This window comes from Megalobrama amblycephala, linkage group LG10, assembly GCF_018812025.1.
Source record: "Megalobrama amblycephala isolate DHTTF-2021 linkage group LG10, ASM1881202v1, whole genome shotgun sequence".
NCBI lineage: Eukaryota > Metazoa > Chordata > Actinopteri > Cypriniformes > Xenocyprididae > Megalobrama > Megalobrama amblycephala.
In genome coordinates this window covers 37,183,157-37,205,758 of record NC_063053.1, presented here as the reverse complement: position 1 = coordinate 37,205,758, position 22,602 = coordinate 37,183,157, and the positions used below count along the sequence as shown (strand labels likewise).

The following is a 22,602-nucleotide window of genomic DNA, read 5'->3' as shown; positions in this document are numbered from 1 at the left end:
GTACACATATAGACCTCATCGGGCCGAACAACTTTCGTGCTCTAAGTTAAACGTCACGCCAACAGGAAGTCAGCTATTAAGGGTTGTTTGAAAAACGCATGCTCTGGAATTTGATATACTCCTCCTAGACGATTAATCCGATCGCCACCAAACTCGGTCAGCATGAAGTCAAGACACTGATGATTAAAAATTGCCAGGGGATTTTTGATATCTCGAACGGTTTGGCCGTGGCGAGGCAACGAATTTATGGCGAGAAAAAGGAAACAGGAAATGTGTTATAACGTCTGCATACATATATTGATCTTTATGAAACTTCACGAGTGTGTTCGTTATAGGAGTCTGATCACATGGATGTGACTATTGTGAGTCAAAGTTATAGCGCCACCAACTGGCAGCAGGAAGTGTATCACTTTTTGAAATGTTTTGAGATCACCCTCTTATTTTTACCTGATTTGCTTCAAACTTCATCAGTGTAATGTCAATACACAGCAGATGTAGACCTATGACAGGATTTTTGATATTTGAAATATTGTTGCCATGGCAACAGGTCAAACTGTAATAATATTCTTGAGTGTTTTTGAGGCTCTTAACATGCTTCAAATTGCATGAAACTCGACACACACATCAATATTGTCAACCAGTAGACATGGACAAAGCCATAGAAATGGGCGTGGTGGAGGGGCTCAGTAGCGCCACCTTTTGACAAAAGTGGGGGGGTTTGTTTTTCCTACAGTCACCAAACTTGGTACACATATTGTTCTCATCAAGCCGGACAATTTTCTAATTTACATTCATTAGCTCCGACCAACAGGAAGTCAGCTATTTTGGTTTGAATGTTAATTTTTTGAAAAAACAGGCTATGAATTTTATACTACTACTCCTACAGGGTTTATCCAATTTACACCAAGCTTTTTTTAACTTGTTGCTAACACATTGAAGTTGTTTAATTGCAAACGGATTTTGGATATCTCAAACGGTTTGGCCGTGGCGAGGCAACGAATTTATGGCAAGAAAAGGGAAACAAAGTGTTATAACTTCTGCATACATTAATTGATTTTGATGAAACTTCGGCTTAGTCTTCGTTGTACAAGGCTGATCACATGGATGTGACTATTGTGATTCAAAGTCATAGCGCCACCAACTGGAAGCAGAAAATGTGTCACTTTCAGCATACATTGAGATCACCCTCTTATTTTTACCTGATTTGCTTCAAAATTCATCAGAATAATGTTAAAACTTGGCACATGTAATCCTTTGAAAATGGGCAGGGAGGAGGGGCTCTATAGTGGCACCTTGTAGTGCAGTAAATGTGGAGTGAATTTGACATAGTCCTTTGATGTTTAACCGTTTTAAGTGCCTATTGCCCGCTGTGCACAGTTGCCCTGAAGCCACCGGGGTGGCGGTGCCACCGGGCTTGGGCCCGCCATCGCTGCTCGCAGCTATATTTAAAGGTTTTGAAAGCACAGTTGTGCTTGGAGTCGATGGTTTTATTTGTGATAATAATGCAATGAAACATGACAAACTGTGCAACATTTTTGTCCAGACTGTCATACAAAGAAAGTATGAACACATGCAAAAATAAGAGAACTAATGAAATATTAATAACCGATTCTGTTGTAGTCAATGTTTGCCTTTTCTTTTTTTGATGCATTTTTTCCCTTACTAAAAAACAAAAACAAACCCTGTAGCTGTAGTTTTTTTTTGCCAAATAATTCTGTCAGATAAATACCTTAACCAAGTTTAGTGTTTTGTTTGTCCCTCATATTTAAAATATTTTAAAAGATTCAAATGTTGCGACACGGCTGCACACGAATCAAGACACTTCAGAGAAGACAATATTCATGAGAACTGTTCAGTGTTGTTTTATTTTTTGATCAGTTGGTTTGTCAAATAACTCAGAGGCTGAACATGTACAAACGCAGGGATTGTTTGCCGAACAGAAGAAAGGAATGCATCATAAAATCTGTCTGCCGGCGGGAACATCTCAATCTCACGTTCATCTCCAGCACTTCTGATAACTCACAGGCTCGAAGTCTCAATGAATTCTCATAATTAAGGCAGAAATTCACTGTAATAACCCCACTTTTACAGCACGGTTAAAAAAAATTCATTTAAATTTCAGTTGTTAAACATTGTGCACATGAGAAAAACATAAAAAATAGTGTTGATTGGCCTGTGTCCAAAAACCCTTCAATAAAGCGCTGAATACCTCAGGCTGTGACGCAAACACAGGCCACAATAACTGTGAAAATACATTTTAGTGAAAAAGTCTTGATTTACAAATATAAAGTACATTCTAATCTAATTCTAGTCAATGATATTGTGAAAAGAGGCAGAAGGAATGAGCATCACTGTAACATCACATGGGACTAACAGGTAGATGAGGAGGTTAACTAGTGTTGATGGATTGATTGTGTCAGAGCGACTCTACGTCTTTGTTCGTTTAAGCCAGGCTCCTTTGGCGAGGTTTGATTCTCGGATACAACTGTTGAGGAAGAAAAGAAAATGATTATATTACACACAGAGACTTTAAAGTCTTTGGCAAATATAAATTTTTGATTTCCAAATATTGCATGGATATTTTGCAAAACAGGCTTTAATGTAGTGACACTAAATAGGATTGGGAATCGTAAGAAATTTTGGTTCCGTGCCATTAAAATAATTAAACAACTAATAAAAAATAATAGTAAGGGAAAAATGCACAATACTCGACTCAAACAGTCCTTTTTGTGTTTATTATTCTTGTAAAATGAATTTGACTGTTAATCTCATATTCGCAAACACTTTACAATAAGGTTCATTACGATTAACATGAACTAATAATGAACTGCATTTCTACAGCATTTATTAATCTTAGTTAATGTTAATTTCAACATTTACTAATACAGTATTAAAATCAAGTTGTATTTGTTAACATTAGTTAATGCACTGTGAAGTAACAAACAAACTATGAACGGCTGTATTTTTATTAACATTAACAAAGATTATCAAATACATTAACAAATGTATTGCTCATGGTTAGTTCATAAATGAACCTTATTGTAAAGTGTTCCCACAAATTAGATAAGATGCTTGAACAACATTTCTTGTTTTTTCAGCCATTTGTTGCACCCGTCCCAACTATTTTGAGACCTGTAGCAGGCATCAAATCTGAAATGAGCTCATTTAGTGGATAAAAGTGTAAAATTTCTCAGTTTAAACATTTGTTATGTTATCTATGTTCTATTGTGAATAAAATATTGGCTCATGTGATTTGAAAGTCTTTTAGTTTTCATTTTATTCAAATTTAAAAAACGTCCCAACATTTCCAGAATTCGGGTTGTACTATTCCTTAAAGAATGCAAAATGAAAGCCTGGAAGACTGAAGAAACGAAAGATGCACCAAAGGTTTGCAGCTCTTTTAACAGAGGAGAACCTGAACATGCACAATGAGAGGAATGCGGTGGCGTGTCACTCACCCCCAGCAGGTTTCTGGGTATGTACCCCTCTCTGTTGCCCATGCGCACCCACCACCACTCCGTCTCGTCCTCGTCCTCCCTGTGGATCACAGCCATGCTGTCGCCCTCTCTGAACGACAGCTCGTCGTCCTGCTCGCTCTCATAGTCCCACAGACCGTACACCACCCCTCTGTTCATGATGCCCATCTTCTCCTGGACGCCTGAAAAACACGTCAAAAACTGATGTGAAACACCTGAACCATAAAACACCTTTGGGCGGCTAGCCAGGTAAGGCTGAGTTGAGTTTATAAAAGTCATAATGTAACGTTATTGTTATTTTGTAGCTCACTAGTAACAAATTATTGATTACCCTACATGTAATTGGCCCTGGGTGTACAGTAAAGACACTTACTGTGAGATCATCATCTGTGCTGCGCATATAATGGCAGTAAAAATAACCACAATTCTTAGAGAATAACCAGAATAATGAAAGTGCATGTAAACGGGAGTGACAGGGTTTGATTGTGTAACATGTACTATGATTAAGTCACATTATAAATAAATAAATAAATAAATAATCACATTATTGGTGCACATGTAGTGTTTGGCAGCCGTCACTCACCGTAGAGGAACTGAGAGCACTGTGTGTAGCCTTCCTCCATCTCCTCACACTTATCAGCTGCCGTCTGCATGTCGCTGTAGGTCATGGCGAACACGGCCGCCCCAGACTCCACCAGGAACTTACACACCTGCACATTATTACAGGACGCTGCACAGTGCAGGGGTGTCCTGAAACACACACACACACGGTTATGGCCGGACACCTTTAGTGAAAGAAAACAATCTTTACTTTTTACTTTAGTTATCGATTACTTTATTGATATGTAATGAATAAAACACTGATACAGTCTTGTAAGGATTTATTTTACGATAAAGACTGGCTGACTGTACATTATCGCCCTTATTACACAGCTACTCAAAGCAATATTTCATGCTGACACGCAAAACTTTCAAATATTAAAAAAATATTGTTATAGTTATCATTCTTGGTGTGAATGGGCCTTAAAGGATTAGTTCACTTCAGGATTCAAATGTCCTGATAATTTACTCTCCTCCATGTCATCCAAGATATTCATGTCTTTCTTTCTTCAGTGGAAAAGAAATGAGGAAAACATTCCAGGATTTTTCTCCATATAGTGGACTTCACTGGGGTTCAACGGGTTGAAGGTCCAAATGTCAGTTTCAGTGCAGCTTCAAAGAGCTCTACATGATCCCAGACGAGGAATAAGAGTCTTATCTAGAGAAACCATCCGACATTTTCTAAACAAAACAAACATTTATATACTTTTTAACCACAAATGCTCATCTTGCACTGCTCTGTGATGCTCCACACATGACGTAATCATGTTGGAAAGATCACGTGTGACATTTGGACCTTCAACCCGTTGAACCCCAGTGAAGTCCACTATATGGAGAAAAATACTGGAATGTTTTCATCAAAAACCTTCATTTCTTTTCCACTGAAGAAAGAAAGACATGAACATCTTGGATGACATGGAGGAGAGTAAATTATCAGGACATTTGAATCCTGAAGTGAACTAATCCTTTAACTGTGGCTGATGAGGAAGCATGTGAATGAACACGGTTCTGACAAAGTACGTATGACATCCAAACGTCGCTCACCATCCGTCACTGTCAGCCGCATTGACGTTGACTCCGTACTGCACCAGGAATTTAACAATCTCCGTGTGACCGGCACACACTGCATTATGGAGCGCAGTGATGCCCTCATCGTTCGGCTGACTCGGATCCTCCACCTGTTTGGTCAAGAAAAACAAAAAGATTTATTGAATCCATCATGTTACAGCCATATTCAGAAGACTTCTGCTCACCAAGGCTGTGTTTATTTGATCAAAAATACAGTAAAAACAGTGAAATATGATTATAATGTAAAACAGCTGTTTTCTATGTGAATATATAGTAAAGTGTAATTTATTCCTGTGATCAAAGCTGAATTTTCAGCATCATTACTCCAGTCTTCAGTGTCACATGATCCTTCAGAAATCATTCTAATATGCTGATTTGATGCTCAAGAAACATTTATGATTATTATCAATGTTGAAAACAGTTGTGCTGCTATATTCACATAGAAAACAGCTGTTTTAAATTGTAATAATATTTCACTGTTTTTACTGTATTTTGATTAAATAAATGCAGCTTTAATGAACTTCTTATATAAACATTCAAAAACCTTAATTATTCCACACTTTTGACCAGTAGTGTATTATAAAACACTAATAATCAAATCACAGTCACACATCACACACATAAATCTTTAAGTTTTAATTGTGAAATGCAACTTTCCTCGTAAATGACCCTCTGCACCAGATCGAACTCTCCCTCCAGAGACGAGTCCAGTAACAGAGCCAGAGGATTGAAGCGCACTCTCATGCCGTGCTCGATGCGCTCCGATCCGGCCTTACGCAGGTTCGTCCTCTTACCCTGGACGGAAAACACAGTCATCACACGCTTACAGTCATGCATTGAAGACGCTTTCATCCGAGGTGACATGCATTGCATTCAAGGTACGCCAGTTATAAATCAGCAGGGGCGTGAACACACCCAAATTCCCTTTACAGGCAAGTCAGACCACTCATATGTGTCCAAATGCATATCATATTTTAAACCTGGAAGATCTGAAAATTACAAATCATTAAAAAAAATTTTTTTTACTGTTAATTAAAATGCGTGAATCTTAAAAAAAGGCAGGTAGACAGCACTTGTTTAGTGCACTCACGGGTGGAAAGGGAACCTGTCCGGTGACCTCTGGTGGCTTCATGTTAAATGTGTCTTCTGGAGGCTCCTGCTCCGCTCCACTGGGATAAGGAGGTGGAGGATATGGAGGAAAGTCCTCTACGAAGTTCTCAGCGGGAGGAGGTGGAGGAGGAGGAGGGCTGGCCGGCTGAGGAGGTGGAGGTAAGAAGTCCGTGTCGGGCTGTGGCGCCGGGTGTGGAGGCGGTGGAGGAGGGACGTCCTCTGCTTCCGTTTCTGTGGACGCCAGCGGCTCAGGAAGAGTTTGATCGGGTCCCTCGAGTGCCGCTTCATCAGCTCTGGGAGCTTCTGCCACCGTCTCCTTCTCCTCTTCTCCAGAAGGACTCACTGTGGTCTCCATCGCGGCGAGAGTGGTCTTCTGGTACAGGAGCTTTTGAATGTTGGGGCCCCCGGGGCCCTCGGGCTCTGTGATGGAGCTGCGTTTCTTGAGGGGTCTGGGCGCGTTGTAGAGCTTCTTCCGGAGAGCCTCCAGGTCCACGTCGCTCTGGTGGCGGTAGGGGTTTGAGATGAAGGGCAGCAGTTTGGTGGGACTGAGAGGTCTGGGAATACGCTCGGTCTCCTGGGTTTCTGGAGCAGGACTGTGGTCCCTCTCTGTTTCCGGGCCACTGGGCGGGTCCAGGTACGGGTTCTCAGGGTACAGGTTTTGAGACTGCTGGCCTGTGGACGTCACTGGCTTCCCATAAACTATAGGAAGGAAAAAACAAAACAAAAAACTGTTGATCAAAATGATTAAACATTTTTAACGTTCATAAGCTTTTATCCAAAGTGACCGTTTGTCACAGAGCCTACAATATTCATAGTGTACGATGGCGAGCTTTGATATACTTCAGGCTAAATCTTCAATTAACCAGTGTGACATCATTTCAAACAAAATCAGCCAGTTCATATTGGGAGTTTGAAACCGCTTGCCAAAGCTGATCTGTCTGGAAAAGTGTGCTCTCGCTGTTAAACACCTCTGAACCACCATTGGTCCGTGGTGATGATGTAATAAGGTGGGTGTGGCATCACCACTGGCATTTTTATTGTGTGTTTATTCTGTTATTTAAAGGAAAGCGGAGCACATATTTACATGTTCATCTAAACAATTGTATATTGTCAGTAATATTTCAAGATGAACACTTGCTGGACTGAAGCAGATTATTTTAGAGAAATCTTCACTATAAAATATGATAATTAGGCTTTTGAGGAATGTTTATGATATTTATTTGCATGTTTTGTTTCACCATCGATTGTTCTGGTGTGAATCTGATGGGAAAGGGACGGATCCAGTCATGCATGTTGTGTTTACTCCTTTGTAAGTCGCTCTGGATAAAGCGGTCTGCTAAAAGACTTCAATGTCCTGGTAAAAAACAAGCCGACTCACCACTGATGAAGTTGCTGCTGCGGGTCTGGGCTCGGCCCAGCGCTCCCTGCATGCTCTGCTGCTGCGCTTTGCCAGCCACGGACTGCTGCGTGTACATGGAGTAGATGGAGCTGGTGGTCACCATCTGCGGCTTGTGCAGGATTTGCCCACCGGAGTCTTTGGCTCCAGGAGGATCCGGGCTGAAGGGGTGTACGGTGGCCGCTGGAGGAGCCTCTAGCTTGGAGGGAAGGGGTAAAGTACCTCCCTGTGATAAAGCAGACTGGGAGCCAGTGGGCGGCTGCTGAGCAGAAGATTTACTCTTCCCTGGGAAGGTACCAGCATTGACGGCCGTCTTGCCATATCCCATCTGGCCACCAGAGGGCAGGTTGGGCTGTTTAGGTTTAGTTGGAACTGGAGGAGGAACCTTGACGGTGTTCTTGATGGCATTCTGAGTGTAAGGAGACATCAGTGTCACGTTTTACATGTCGTGTTGGCATATAGAGATGAAGAGAACGTGTACTCTACAGGTCAAACGTTTGGATTTTTAAAATGTTTTTGAAAGAGTCTCTTCTGCTCACCAAAGCTGCATTTATTTGATCTAAATTACAGTAACTGTCGAATATTACTACAATCTAAAATAACGTTTTTTTAATGTGAATATAATATATAATATATGATCAAAGCTGATTTTTCAGCATCATTACTCCAGTCTTCAGTATCACATGATCCTGACGCTCAGTTATTGGCAATTATTATTGGTGTTAAATTATTATAACATTATTCTTATCAAATGTTTCAAACAGTTTTTGCTGCAAAATATTTTTCAGGATTCTTTGATGAATAGAAAGTTCAAAAGAACAGCATTTATTTGAAATAGAATCTTTTGTAATATTATAAATGTCTTTACTGTCACTTTACACACTTCCTGAATAAAAATATTAATTAATTTATTTTTTATTTTATTTTGCTAACCCCAAACTTTTGAATGGTAGTGTATCATGGTTTTTCATAAATACTGTTTTCAACATTGATGATAATCATAAATGTTTCTTGAGCATCAAATCATCATATCAGAATGATTTCTGAAGGATCATGTGACACTGAAGACTGGAGTAATGATGCTGAAAATTCAGCTTTGATCACAGGAATAAATTACACTTTACTATATATTGACATAGATAACGGATATTTTAGATCAGGGGTGTCAAACTCATTTTAAGGTGAGGGCCGGATTGGAAATAAATTGATCATGGGGGACGCATTCTGCCCTCGGGCTGTATGTTTGACACCCCTGTTTTAGACTAATAATACTTCACTGTTTTTATTGTATTTATGTACAAATATATTCAGACTTGGTGAGCAAAAGAGACTTCTTTCAAAAACATACAAATTTTCCAATGTTTTGACTGGCAGTGTATAATAAAACACATTCAAATGTGTGTACCTGGATGTCTCTCGCGAGGTCCTCGCTGCTCTGATTCTTCCGTAAAGAAGCTGCAGGTGGTTCAATAGGCTCAAACATGGAGGCCGGACGCACCCTGGGGTCCCGTTTCAGCATATCTGCTTTATCTGGAGAAGCACATGATTAAATTCACAATACATTTATCAGAGACTAAGTCTGCGTCACAGATTCACTGAGGGATGTTGGGTGTAAAGGGTCACCTTGGTTTTTAGAGGCCTGGGTCACCAAGCGTGGGAGACTGGTGGACCCATTATTACCAGCGGACTTCATATTGGCCGCACTCCAGTTAGACAGCTTTGAGGACGCTTTTGCTGATTGCAGACCTGCAGAATTAAAGAGGACCTATTATGCTTTTTTCCCCATATCTTTCTTAAGTGTTGCTGTTTGAGCATGAAAAAGTCCCTCCAGCAGGAGTTCTTCTCTATATCAGTGTTTTCTCCATATTGAGTTTTCTTCACAATATTCCTCATTTAAATAATTCGTACGCAGAATAAAGGGGCGGAGCCTGGTTGAGTTAGTCGATTTAATAAAAAAAAAAACTTATCTTGAGGCCTGTTTACACCTAGTCACTTCATGCATTTTCTCTGGCTATCTGATCGAGGAAAGACCAGGTGTAAATGCTCTCTGAAACACTTTCGATCACTTCAGGAGGTGAGCCGAGACACATTCCAGATGACACTGGACGAGTGTAAATGGATCAGGTTGTTGAAGCCACAAATGTAACTTACTCCTCCCAAAATAAGTGTGTGAGAGTGTGTTATAGGCTAAATGACATGTATCCAGATATGACAGCGCTACTGCAACACGAGTGTCTCTTCAGCAAACCGACACTCAAACTGCCGCAGACGCTCAACAATCACCTTCAATAAAAAACACAATCATCTTCAGTAGTGACGCTAAATGATCTTACCAGTGCTGATGCCGCTCTCTCTCCTATTGCGGCCTTTGATCTTGAAATTAGCTGATGATAAATAAAATGCAGCTCATATGTGTTGCTTTCGCTGAACAGAACAGATATAATACACAAGGAGTTTTGTGCACAATATCTCTTCTCTCTGAATACGGAGCAGACTTAAGTGATTTGTGCCTTTAATATTAATGTAGTTTTGCGCACAGCAAGATTATTTAAAGCCTTGTTCTGTTATCTATCACACCTTGTTGCCCTTTTAAAAAGCTGCGCAATACATTAAAATAAACGTCTTTTAATTTTATATAATTTATTTTCTAAAAGCCTATATTTTTATATTTATATATAAATGTAAACAATATATATTAGATTTATATTTATATATAAACCTTAAAAACTGTTTGGATGTACACTACTGTTCAGTTTCAGATAAGATTTTTTAAAGTTTTTACACTGAAGACTGATAATTCAGCTTTGATCACAGGAATAAATTGCATTTCATTGCAATATATTTCACTGTTTTTACTGTATTTTTGATCAAATAAATGCAGCCTTGGTGAGCAGAAGAATTCTTTTAAAACATTAAAAAAATCGTACTAATTTAATACTTTTGAACAGTAGTGTATATAAACATAAATCTAATATATATTGTTTTTCATGAATGTATCTTATAAGAATACAAATATTTGTAATTTGTTTTTTATTAACATTTTAATCAGATCTGTTATGACAAAATGTCAAATTATTTGCATATAGTACTTCTCTGTATAAAATAAATTCTACTCAAATGTAAATGTATTTTTAAAGTCATGCTGTGCAAACCTGATCCGGGACGAGCGCTCTTCTCCTGATGCGGTACCGTTGCTGTGCCGTCGGGGTAAGTGTTTTTAATAAGCAGGTCCTGTTTACTGTGGCCCCTGGGCATCGTGGAAGACTGGATATAAGGGCCGACAGCAGCCACACGGGACACTCCTGTCTGCTGCGCCGTCTGCCCATCGGAAGGCAACTGTAGAGAGAACGAGTCAGCAATGAAATCATGCAAGAACACAACTGTGTACATTATTCCAGAGAAGAGGCCCATCTTATCTTTAGCCTTTTAAAAAATATATATACTTAAAACATTTGTCGGATCTGGTCATGAGAGTGTCCCTATGATATAATATTTTAATCATCATCTTACGATCAGCCACTTTGAAATGCTGTTTTACCAAATGGCTTTGGGGATTGGTATGAAGCTTAAAATCTGGGATTTTTTTTAAAATTCCAAACAATAAGTGAAGCTTCTCTGTACTGAAATGAAACTTGCTGTTTCAGGATAGCACCATCTACAGGCTATAAGTGGTTAAAAATCTATACTTATAACATGCGTCACTCTTTAACGAATTGTCTGGAGTCAACAGGAGAAATTGGCACTCACAGGAAGGTTCTCTTTCTGCTGTAGGGCAGCTTTCTTCTTCCACAAGCGATCTCTCAGTTCGTTCACTCTTTTGTCCATGTTGGCCACCTCTTGGTTCCTCTTGTTCAAGTTCTCTCTCTGCTGCTGTAGTTTCGTGTTCTGCTCCAGGTTAATGTTTTTCCTCATCTGGTGAACACACACAGGTAAGATGCTTTGAACAGAGGCCTGAGGTTATGATGTTTACCTGAACACTCTGCTCTGGACCTCTGTTTGTACCTGCAGTTCCCTGTAGAGTCTGTCCAGCTCGGCCACAGAGCTCTGGTTACTGTGAAGCGCATCCAGCTGTCCGTTCTTCAGGGTCTCCAGCTGTTTGCTCAGCTCCTCCACTTTAGACACGGCTACGACCAGCTCTTTCTGCTTCTGAAGGAGCAGACTGTTCATCTGCTCAACCTGCTCAACTGAAGCAAACACACACAGTATAACTTCCACTGCATGAGCTCCAAATCCTTCTCTGAAGATACTGACATTTTTTAATTGATATATGATCGACCACAGAGCTGCGATGCTCACCGAGTTTTCCATTGCTGAGGCGCTTCTGTTCCACCTGACCCTTCAGAGCTCGGACCATCTTCAGCTGCGCCTCCTGTTTCTCCACCGCGTCCCTCAGATTCTGGAGCTTCTTCTGCTCTGAAGTGGTCTGCTGCTGCCTGTGCTCCTGCTGCTTCAGGAAGAGCAAACGCTGCTCCTGAAACAAGACAGAGACACAGAGAGAGGCTCATTCACTGACCATCTGATGCCAGGGGATTGCAGGATTTTTATAATAAAATTTAAGTCCTGCATAAATAAAATTAATACCATATGGGTGGGCAGAGCAAGATGCATCTAAATCATAAAATGACTGTAAAAACCGCTTTCAAAATGCGGGGTATTGATATCGTGTTTGAATGCGTGCTCGCATTTTACTTTCACTTTCTAATTTGCACATACTCCGTGTATAGGGAGCGCAGACACTTACACCGTGTCCTAACCAGACGGGATGTGATGCCACAATAAGCGATAAAAGGTATCTTTTCCATGTTAATCTGAGTTTTCGTCCTAACCAGCCGCGATGGCGACATGCGAATATTCTATTTTAGAAACGGTTTCTATTTCTCCGCAACATCGCGGCTGGAACAACAACACAAAGTATGTACTGTTTATGAGCTTTATTTAATGTTAAAAGCGTCTAACATGAGTTTGAATATCATTCTGTGTTCCCAGCTTTTCAGCTGTAATGAAAACAACACTGGCTAATTCACCTCAGATCTTGAATCTTTATTTGCCTTTCATTTAACGCCTTATCTGCATAAATAAATCTGCACAAGAACGTTCAAACTGTAAACTAAATGCGAACAAACAAGTGTATTATATGACAAAGATTGGTTCAGTCACTCCTTGTGTACTTTAAATAAAGTTTAAATTGTGTAATATTTATGAATTTTACTATGCACTTGCCAATTCATTGTGTCTGCTGTGCTCTTGCCGAGAGAGCCCGCCCACACTCTCTTCTGATTGGCTGTGGTTTTTGATTGATTTTATTGCTTCTAATTGTCACATCACGTCTAGTGTGGACAGTCAAACTGCTCGTCGCTGGAATATTATCACATTGCGTCTGGTTAAGACACAGTGTTAGGCTCTGTTACGCAATGAATCTTGTCAGTCATCTCGCCTTACTCTCGTCACATGATCAGTAAACTGATTCCTGCTGCACTGTGTGCGACTCTGCAGCTCGTGCTGGATGAGCAGAGCAGACGTTTACAATTGAAGCGAATGTTATCAAACTGAATTAAATAGTTTTTATTTCTATAAAAAAACAAAACCACAGTGGAGACAATGCCGCGGTGGGCACTGTAATGTAATGTAAACGTAGAAATGGCATATTCTATCATAATTTCACCCTCGCGCTCCATCATGGCGATATCACGAGACAGCTTTTCGCTCTACGAGAAATCTAATCACATTTTAATATTGCGAGATCTCGTGGCATGAGATTTCATGACACACCTAAAAGTTATCCACATTTCAGGCTTTAAACCATTTTTAATGACTAATTATTATACATATTAACTTAAAATATGATTATATAAAGCCTAATATAGATATACCCGAGTTACCTTTTTATTCCACATTTTTTGAAAGCACATTAGCTTCTTATCAATCCAACAAAATTTTGTTCAAGTTTAATTCAAGAACTTTAAAGGATCTGTGTTTGATTTCACATACTTTACAGTCCTTGAATCCATGTGTCTGAATTTCAAGTACTTTCAAGAGGCGTGGGAACCCTGGCTGTTTACAAGGTTACATGAGTCAAAAAACAAAGAACACAATAACTTTTTGTACATTTTAGCAGGGCAGGTAGAAATCTGAACCGGCCCAACTGGGCCAGTAGAAAAACCTTTAGTGTTGAGCCCTGATATATTAAAGGCACAGCTAAATGTGACATTACAATGGGTTTATGTGAAGATCATTTTAAGCTGACTTAAATTAAAAGTGGTTATTTACTTTTAAAGCCTATTAAATATTAAAAATTATAGCTTTCAATTATACTGTAATGTTGAATGTCTATAATTAAAGTCTAGACTTAAGAAAAACTAATAGAGTATCAGTATCAATGACACTGGCCTTCACTGATGCTTAATAAAATATGACGTAAATATGACTGTTTTTATGTTGTTTCTGCATTATTTTGGAGATTGAATGTATTAAGTATCACACCATAAAAATATATTAAAAACTTTAATGTTAGGTGCAATTAATCGTGATTAATTACAGAAAAATGTGCAAATAATTAGTTAATTTTTTATAATCGATCGGCAGCACTAGCACGCTCTGAGGTTTTCCGCTGTACCTTAGAGGCCAGGAGTTGTTGCTGGCCGTCGATTTGTCGCTGCTGTCTGGCTGCCATCTCCTGCAGCTCTGCTAGAGTCATGTCCATCCACGGGCTGCTCACCTGTACAAACATCAGTCGCTTACATCATTAAACACTCCTCCATTTCCTGTTCGACTAGGCCACATTCCTCTCATAGTTTCATATGTAAGAGCTTGTCACAGAACACCTGGATTAAGTTTCGATAGGAAATGCCACAGTGAAGTGAAGGCAGCCAAACTCACCCCGTTCTCCGGCCGTCTGTCAGCAGGTTTCTTCACGCCGTTCCTCTTCTGATTCAAAGTCCTGGAGTCTGAAACGCAAGCACACGCTCAAACACACAATACTGCAGGAAACATTACTTTATTTGCCTTTCATTTAACGCCTTATCTGCATCAGAGGCTATATTCACTGCAAACTTTGAGCATTTAAAGAGACATGCACATGAGAATCTTTACAGATTGTCTTCTCTCAAATCTCAAACATGCCTCCAGTGCTTGCTGAAGAACAGGCATTTCTCCCCAGCTCTTCTCTGTCCGTACGGTTGTGGAAGACACATTATACAGGCAGCCACTGTCCATCTGAGCTGGTGGGTGTTTCAAAACTTCTCTCATTGGTTATTGCGAAAGCACTGACGTAATCATAGTCATAATATCCCTGATTTAAAATCCTAAATATCAAGCATGTTTGATATTATCAGGTCGGCGCCGATGTGTCTGCGAGCAGATCGGGAGGTTTGAGATTTGATCTGTAAACGCCTCACATTACCAGATAACCTCTGCCAAACATCGGGACAGACCGAGATCCTGGACAAGATTTTTTCAGGAGGGGTAAATGTGGGATAAATCGGCCTGTAAGGGCTTACCTGACAGCTGGCCGGGCGCTCTGCCGTGACGCAGAAAGAACCGGACCTCAGGCCTCGCCTGTCCCCACTGCAGCAACAGATCCATCATCTTCTCGCTCTCGCCTACTGCCCGCTCTGAACACAAGATTATATACATTTATATTAGGGCTGTCAAGCGATTAACATTTTAATCTAATTAATTACATAATGTGGTGATTAATTAATCACACCAAATTTGGAACTATGCCGTTTGTTAGTGCCGATTTGTGCCGCCAAAAAGAACGATTGTGCTGGTTTGGTGTTTGAGGTATTGAACATTATTTTTTTGGCTGTGTGACATCACTTTCCACCCCATGTCAAATCGCTCCAAGATTCATTTGTGCAGTTTGTGCTGTTAAAACAAACACTGTAACTATTTTGAGACCTTTCAGTGATGTATGACAGGTTTATCTGTTATGTGCGATGATTTTACAAATCACATTTTAACGTAAAGCAGTTATTTTTTTACTTCTAACATGTCAGCAAATGTAAAAGCACTTGTTTCGTGATGGTCATATTCCTTATATTCACTGTAAGTCAAGCTTCTAAGCTTTAAAACAACACCTATTTTGTGTTGGTTAACAAACGCGATAACTTAGTAGCACCTGAGTTGTTTTGGATTGTTAAAGGGATAGTTCACCCAAAAATGAAAATAAAAGAAAATTCTGTCATTTATTACTCACCCTCATGTCGTTCCACACCCGTAAGACCTTCATTAATCTTCAGAACACAAATTAAGATATTTTTGATGAAATCCGATGGTTCAGTGAGGCCTGCATAGCCAGCAATGACATTTCCTCTCTCAAGATCCATTAATGTACTAAAAACATATTTAAATCAGTTCATGTGAGTACAGTGGTTCAATATTAATATTATAAAGCCACGAGAATATTTTGGTGCAATAACGACTTATTTAGTGATGGCCGATTTCAAAACACTGCTTCAGGAAGCTTCGGCGCGTTATGAATCTTTTGTATCGAATCATGATTCGTATCACATGTCAAACAGCCAAACTGCTGAAATCATGTGACTTTGGCGCTCTGAACAGCTGATTCGATACACTGATTCATTTGTGCTCCGAAGCTTCCTGAAGCAGTGTTTTGAAATCGTCCATCACTAAATAAGTCATTATTTTGTTTTTTTAGCGCTCCAAAAATATTCTTGTGGCTTTATAATATTAATATTGAACCACTGTACTCACATGAACTGATTTAAATATGTTTTTAGTACATTAATGGATCTTGAGAGAGGAAATGTCATTGCTCAGGCCTCACTGAGCCATCGGATTTCATCAAAAATATCTTATTTGTGTTCTGAAGATCAACAAAGGTCTTACGGGTGTGGAACGACATGAGGGAGAGTAATTAATGACAGAATTTTCATTTTTGGGTGAACTAACCCTTTAAGTTTAACAATTGATTGTTAATTTAAACAACGATTAATTATGGTAATTTATGTAAATTGACATCCCTAGTTAAGAACGCACATGTAATCATGCACAATGTGTTACTTGCCGTTTCTTTGTAATTAATCGTGACATTATCTAGCAGTTTACAGTGTGAAAACGGTTTCTGCGCCAGCGGTCTTTGAGTGTGACGTAAAGCTGGCGTTCTCACCGGAGCCTCGCCACACTTCGGCCAGATGACAGCTGCTGTCGCCGGAGTCTCTGCACAGATCCACCACGTCACGACACACCGTCTCAGGGGTGATGGGCACCTCGGTGAAGTGCTGGTCATTGTTGCTGAGATACACAGTCAGGAACATCTGAAAAACACCAGCGGACAGTGAGAGTTTAAGAGAGATGCACAGAATCGAAGTGATTTCAGTGAAGCGCACGGATATGAAAGTGAAGATTAAAGGGATAGCCATCAATCAATCACTGAGTTTCATTCACAACCAATTCAGACCAGAGAACTATGAACTCAAGTGAGAGATGCAGAGAAGGTGCAGGACTAAAAACACTGCAGGTCACATGACAGATGGAACATGGTTGTCTTTCTTCAGTGGAAAAGAAATGAAGGAAAACATTCCAGGATTTTTCTCCATATAGTGGACTTCACTGGGGTTCAACGGGTTGAAGGTCCAAATGTCAGTTTCAGTGCAGCTTCAAAGAGCTCTACATGATCCCAGACGAGGAATAAGAGTCTTATCTAGAGAAACCATCGGACATTTTCTAAAAAATAAATAAATAAATAAATAATACAAGTTAACCATAAATGCTCATCTTGAACTAGTTCTCATCATCTTCTTCTCCATTTGAATTCCAGCAATGTAGACACTGCTAAGTGTATTACTGCCCTCCACAGGTCAAAGTTTGAACTAATTGTTATATACTTGCACTAGCATATTGTCTATGACAATTGAGTGGTGATTTCTCTAGATTAGACTCTTATTTCTCGTCTGGGATCACTGTAAACTGTAATTTTGACCTTCAACCCGTTGAACCCCAGTGAAGTCCACTATATGGAGAAAAATCCTGGAATGTTTTCCTCAAAAACCTTCATTTCTTTTCCACTGAAGAAAGAAAGACATGAACATCTTGGATGACATGGAGGAGAGTAAATTATCAGGACATTTTAATTTGAAAGTGAACTAATTTAATACATTAATAATCTTGCAAAGACCACTAAGGGCACAGAAACTGTAAGTAATGTAAGGAAGGTAAAATAACCCTTTTTTAACCAAAAAATAACCAAATTTTCTTTATTTGGGGTTTGTATTTCCTGCCACTGAACTATTATGAATTTGAAAAATAATAAATACAGTCATACGGATCGACAACCTCAAGAGTTTATGCCAGAAATAACCCTTTAAATGGTATTAAATGATCTAAACTTATAAACAACAGTATGGAAGTCCATATAAGGAAAAAATCATGCTTAATTATGACGTAAAAGTCATTATTACGACATACTAAGTAATTAGAAAGTCGAAATTAGAACATACTAAGTCATTTATAAGATAAAAAGAGATAAAAAGTCGACTTTTCCTTCACAATTATTTACTTTTTTTTTGTCAATTTCGAATTTATTTCATAAATATACCGTAGTCAATTAAGGCTTAGTATGTCATAATTTAGACTTTTGTGTCATAATTACGTTTAACACATTTTTATGTGGAGAAAACATATTTACCATGTAACTTTCGATGAATCGAATACAGTAACACGCGCTTATGTGTCAACATTACACACAATAATAATGATATTTTAATATAATCGAGTATGTAAACAAACCCTTCACTCACCGGCATCATCTTCGCGTCGCGTCTGAGGAGGTTTTCCAGTCCGGGTCGGAATGTGTGATTGTTTACTGTTTTAGTAAAGTTATAAATCAAGATAAGATGTTAGTTAAGCAAAAAACGACCAGTTTCGTCTGAGATAAAACAAGTGCCGAAGCGTGTGACGTCAGAGGCCTTCCCAAACTTTCCATCCGCGAGAGTTTTTGCTCGCGAACATCGAACAGATCGCGAATATCGAAGATAGTTTTATTTACCAAAGAAGTGTTCAAATGTTCACGCGGAAGTGAGTTTTCAGCGTCTCTTATTACAGTCCAGAGTGTTTTTTCCTCCTTGAGATGTTTCGTGTCGTTCAGACGCCTGTTGCTGCTGAGGGAGAGCGTGACGTCACGCACGGGAAGCTCAATGGAAGCTCATCCCTCTGGAAAGCCTCGGGCCAAGATGGCGGCGTGTTGTTTTTTTGCCCTTAGAAAATATATACATGTGTCGCTGTACACCAGTTCAACAGTATGTAACGTAAGGACACAAGTAGTTGATGGGAGAAGCGGGGATTGTCGCAACTTTAAATCAGTTAAACCACTTGCTTCACGAAACGATTGGAAGCGCTCGATACTCGCTCTCTGTGGCCATCTGCTGGTGAAGACGCGCAAGTGCAACGAGAAAACATCAGCCTGTTCATTACTGTACCTGTTCAACACTGCTGTCAATAAAGATCCGGTGACCGGGTTCAGCCTCTAATGTGCATGTTGACTCTCTTACAGTAGCATATGTCTACAATATAAGCATATATGTACTTAATATGTATCAACTTACACAGGAGATTTTTAAGTCTATGATAAATGAATACACATTAGGGATTTCATCATAGGTGTGTGTGTGTGAGAGATGTATTCTTTCATATTTACATACTGACGGAAAACATATTGAGTGGGTTTGGGAAATGTCGTGTAAATATGCAGGAACAACTTGCATTGGGTGTTTTGTACGTCTTATACATCATACAGAAACATATGGGATTTAACTTACGGCCCCAAACACCATATGTGTTTCCCTATATACTTTTAACATGTTAATTCTATAGAAATATATAGGTTTAAGTATAGCTTTCTGTAGAATAGTTCTACCTTTGCTCATTTAAAGCAAATCTGCAAAATAAGCTGTTCTCTCAGCACTGGTTTTGTGTGTTTATCACTTTCTTTGCCATAATCACATAATACTAGAAGAGCTGCAGGTCGGTCAATATGTTTAATATGTCATATTCAGTAAAATTTTGATTTTTAATTCATTTTATTCACTGGTCTATTTGATTTAGATTGAAATACTTAAAATGTGCAAATTATCAGCAAATTGAATAAATGGTGACATGAAATTATCGGAAATTTAGCAAAATGTATGAATTTCATAAGAATGAACTCAGATCACACAACAAAACTTTCTCTTAAAATATGATAAATTGTGTTTTTTTTTTTTTTTTAAAAACAACCTAATTAAATTTTACATGTTATAATTTATAGCTATGTGCAATATAATCACTTTGTGTTAAAAATTTTATTTTGTGAGAATTACGTGCAGAGATAACTAAAAAAAAAAAAAACTTTTAAATTTCTCCCTACAGAATATATGTAAACATTTTATGAATCATAGTTTTATTAAAACAATTTAATTAGCTTTTATTTTAATATATTTTTTATTTTCCATTTTTAGTTTTCATGTTAATTTTAGTTAAATTTTTAGCCAATGTGCTTGTCATTTTATTATATTAATATTATTTAAATATCGCTATTTAGGTTTAATTTAGTTTTAAGTTTAGTTAGTTTTAGTTTTTATTTATTTCCAGTTAATAATTTTAGTGATTCAACAAACTTATTTATTGCCAAGGCATCATTTCTAATTTTCGTTTTCAACTAATATTTATTAGTTGAAAACGAAAAACTAATATTTATTAGTATTTTACTAAGTTTTCAACTAATATTTATATATTTGTTTAATTTCAGCTTTAATTCAGTTAAAAGAAATGTTTTAGTTAACCACAATAACCCTGATTTATAGTTTATTTTAACAAATAATTTCGCAAACGAAGCCAGACGGTGGCGCAATTCACTCTTCACGGTAAAGTCTGTGAACTGCAAAGCCTGACCGGTGAATGATTCACTTGTTTGAGTCGGTTCTAAACTGGTTCGCGAATCAGTCTGAACTGAATCATTTGGACTGTTCATGCGCGCACTGAATCATTTGACTTGTTAAACTATAACGCGCTACGAACAAATACAAAAACGCTGGATAAAGTGGAATATTTAACTACCACAATCCATTGAAAATGAGCCTGAAACGCGTCCTATCGTTTTCCAATGATGAAGGAGATCTTTATAGTGATGGGCAGATCGAGGCTTCATGAAACACTGAAGCAGCTGAATCAAATGTGCCGTAATGATTCGAGGCTTCGAAACAATCTGACACTTGTCTCCACGGTGACCCCTAGTGGTCAGAGCAGTGCAAATGCAACAAAACTCAGGCCAAACATGCATTAAAAATACACTTTAACAAATGTATTTCAAAAGTTTTATTTAAAGTAAAATCAATTAAATGGAATTAACTAATCATCTAATAAGATTAAATATCGAGTGTCTGTATAATTTGTGTTCTTTTATCAATTTTAAAGGCTTGTATCTGTTCCATGGCTCAAGCTAAACAGGCCAATAAGAGATTAATAACTACCATTATTCATTTTAATTATTCTAATGTATAATTAAAACATCTACAACTGTATAAAACTGATCGGAGATCAGGTAAAACCATAGGGTAAAGCCCTAGACACTTGTTCAATAGTTCTCAGTGAATCTGCATGATTCATGGGCTCACTTTATCATCGCCCTCTATCGGTGAACCACTGAAATTTCGAACTGTTTCGAAACAGTGATGACGTAATGAAGCCTCGTTTACTAAAATCACGTGACTTTGGCAGTTTGATACACGCTCCGAATCACTGATTCGAAACAAAAAGATTCATGAAGCTTCGGAGCTTCATGAAGCAGTGTTTCGAAATCGGCCATCACTAGATCTTTAACATCAGCCTATAGTTTTAACGACTCAGGTAAAAGCATTTTCCAAACAAAATGTTTTTTTTTAAAAAAACCGAAAGAGCACTTGGTATAAAAATGACCTCTGTCTTTTCGTATATCAATGTAGGTCATCATCAGTGCCATTTTTGATTTTACCGTCTTTGAACTACAGTTTAGGCTAGTGTTTACTGAATCCTGCCTGCAAGCATTGGAATTATTCAAATCACCAATATTTGCTGACATATTAATCAAAGCAAGTCAGTTACGGAGACTCAATTATAGCATTATGTTCTGTTACATTCCAAGACTCGAATATTTTAAATCGAATAGGTGGATAAGAGTGGGTGAAAAGTACCCGGATGACCTACTGTTTCCGGCGAGATTCTTAAGTGTGCATATGATGGACATTTTACTATTCCATGAGGTCATGGGAGGATTTACGAATGGCAGTGAAGCGACGCACGCAACTGATGCTGGTAGGCATAGGCGCCGATCCCGTGGGTGCTCGGGGGCTGGAGCACCCACGGAAATGGTCGAGCACCCACGGAAAATTACGAGATATTCTCCATGGATTTTAACAAGAAAAAAAATCGATTGCTATTGCTATCAGAAACGACCCTTATATATATAGTTTATTTAAGGCCGTTTCAATGACGTTATTTTAATGGCAAAAGTCGAGAGCGCGTCCAGTGTTGAGCGAGCACAAATCTCAACTCGGATTTCCATCACTCTCGCGCTCGCTCAGATTCAGAATCAACTTAAAACTGTCCTTGCCCTGTCCCTAAAATGGTCTTCTTTCCTGGATTTAAAGTTGACAGAAGCTTTTAACCACCTGACATTCATGACTGACTGACGAAATAACAGTGTAGGCTACCTTTAGGTAACGTTACTGTCTGATCATCAGATTTCAACGAGAGCACGACAACACTCATGAAAAGAATGTGCTTGTTTTGGGTCGAATTCAAATGAAACATCCAGTTGACATTCATTTGAGTTCCCTGGTATTGATATACAATCATAAATAAACTTCTTTGATCTTAATGAGAGAAAAAACTATGCGAGGGCGGATTCGAACCGCTAATAATTAGCGCACGGGAGAATTTCTGACTGTATTAACGATAACTCTACCACGAGACCAATGG

The 22,602-nt window shown here is 38.7% G+C and overlaps 2 protein-coding genes across 5 annotated transcripts in view; one reads left to right on the top strand and one right to left on the bottom strand.

Moving 5' to 3' along the window:
- Nucleotides 1-1,846: 1,846 nt before the first annotated feature.
- On the bottom strand, nucleotides 1,847-21,883 carry tp53bp2a (tumor protein p53 binding protein, 2a). 4 transcript variants are annotated; one of them, XM_048205991.1, is made up of 20 exons: nucleotides 21,829-21,883; nucleotides 18,411-18,475; nucleotides 16,781-16,928; nucleotides 15,147-15,260; nucleotides 14,527-14,594; nucleotides 14,264-14,365; nucleotides 11,947-12,121; nucleotides 11,653-11,834; nucleotides 11,398-11,562; nucleotides 10,803-10,986; nucleotides 9,984-10,034; nucleotides 9,274-9,396; nucleotides 9,056-9,180; nucleotides 7,633-8,059; nucleotides 6,235-6,953; nucleotides 5,802-5,939; nucleotides 5,121-5,254; nucleotides 4,060-4,226; nucleotides 3,459-3,658; nucleotides 1,847-2,485 (listed from the first exon to the last, which is right to left on the bottom strand). In XM_048205991.1, exons 1-20 carry the CDS (start codon nucleotides 21,866-21,868, stop codon nucleotides 2,444-2,446), a joined length of 3,369 nt encoding a protein of 1,122 aa, XP_048061948.1. In that variant the 5' UTR covers nucleotides 21,869-21,883; the 3' UTR covers nucleotides 1,847-2,443. The 4 variants fall into 4 exon arrangements, with proteins under 4 accessions (XP_048061948.1, XP_048061951.1, XP_048061950.1 ...); XM_048205994.1 differs by lacking the exon at nucleotides 21,829-21,883 and adding an exon at nucleotides 19,089-19,107; XM_048205993.1 differs by lacking the exon at nucleotides 21,829-21,883 and adding an exon at nucleotides 18,659-18,815.
- slit1a (slit homolog 1a (Drosophila)) overlaps nucleotides 21,873-22,602 on the top strand; it is a 100,960-nt gene continuing 100,230 nt past the window's right edge. The window contains exon 1 of the mRNA XM_048205990.1: nucleotides 21,873-21,936. Within this exon, the coding sequence (XP_048061947.1) occupies nucleotides 21,888-21,936 (49 nt within the window). The 5' untranslated portion in view covers nucleotides 21,873-21,887. The remainder of the gene's footprint in view (nucleotides 21,937-22,602) is intronic.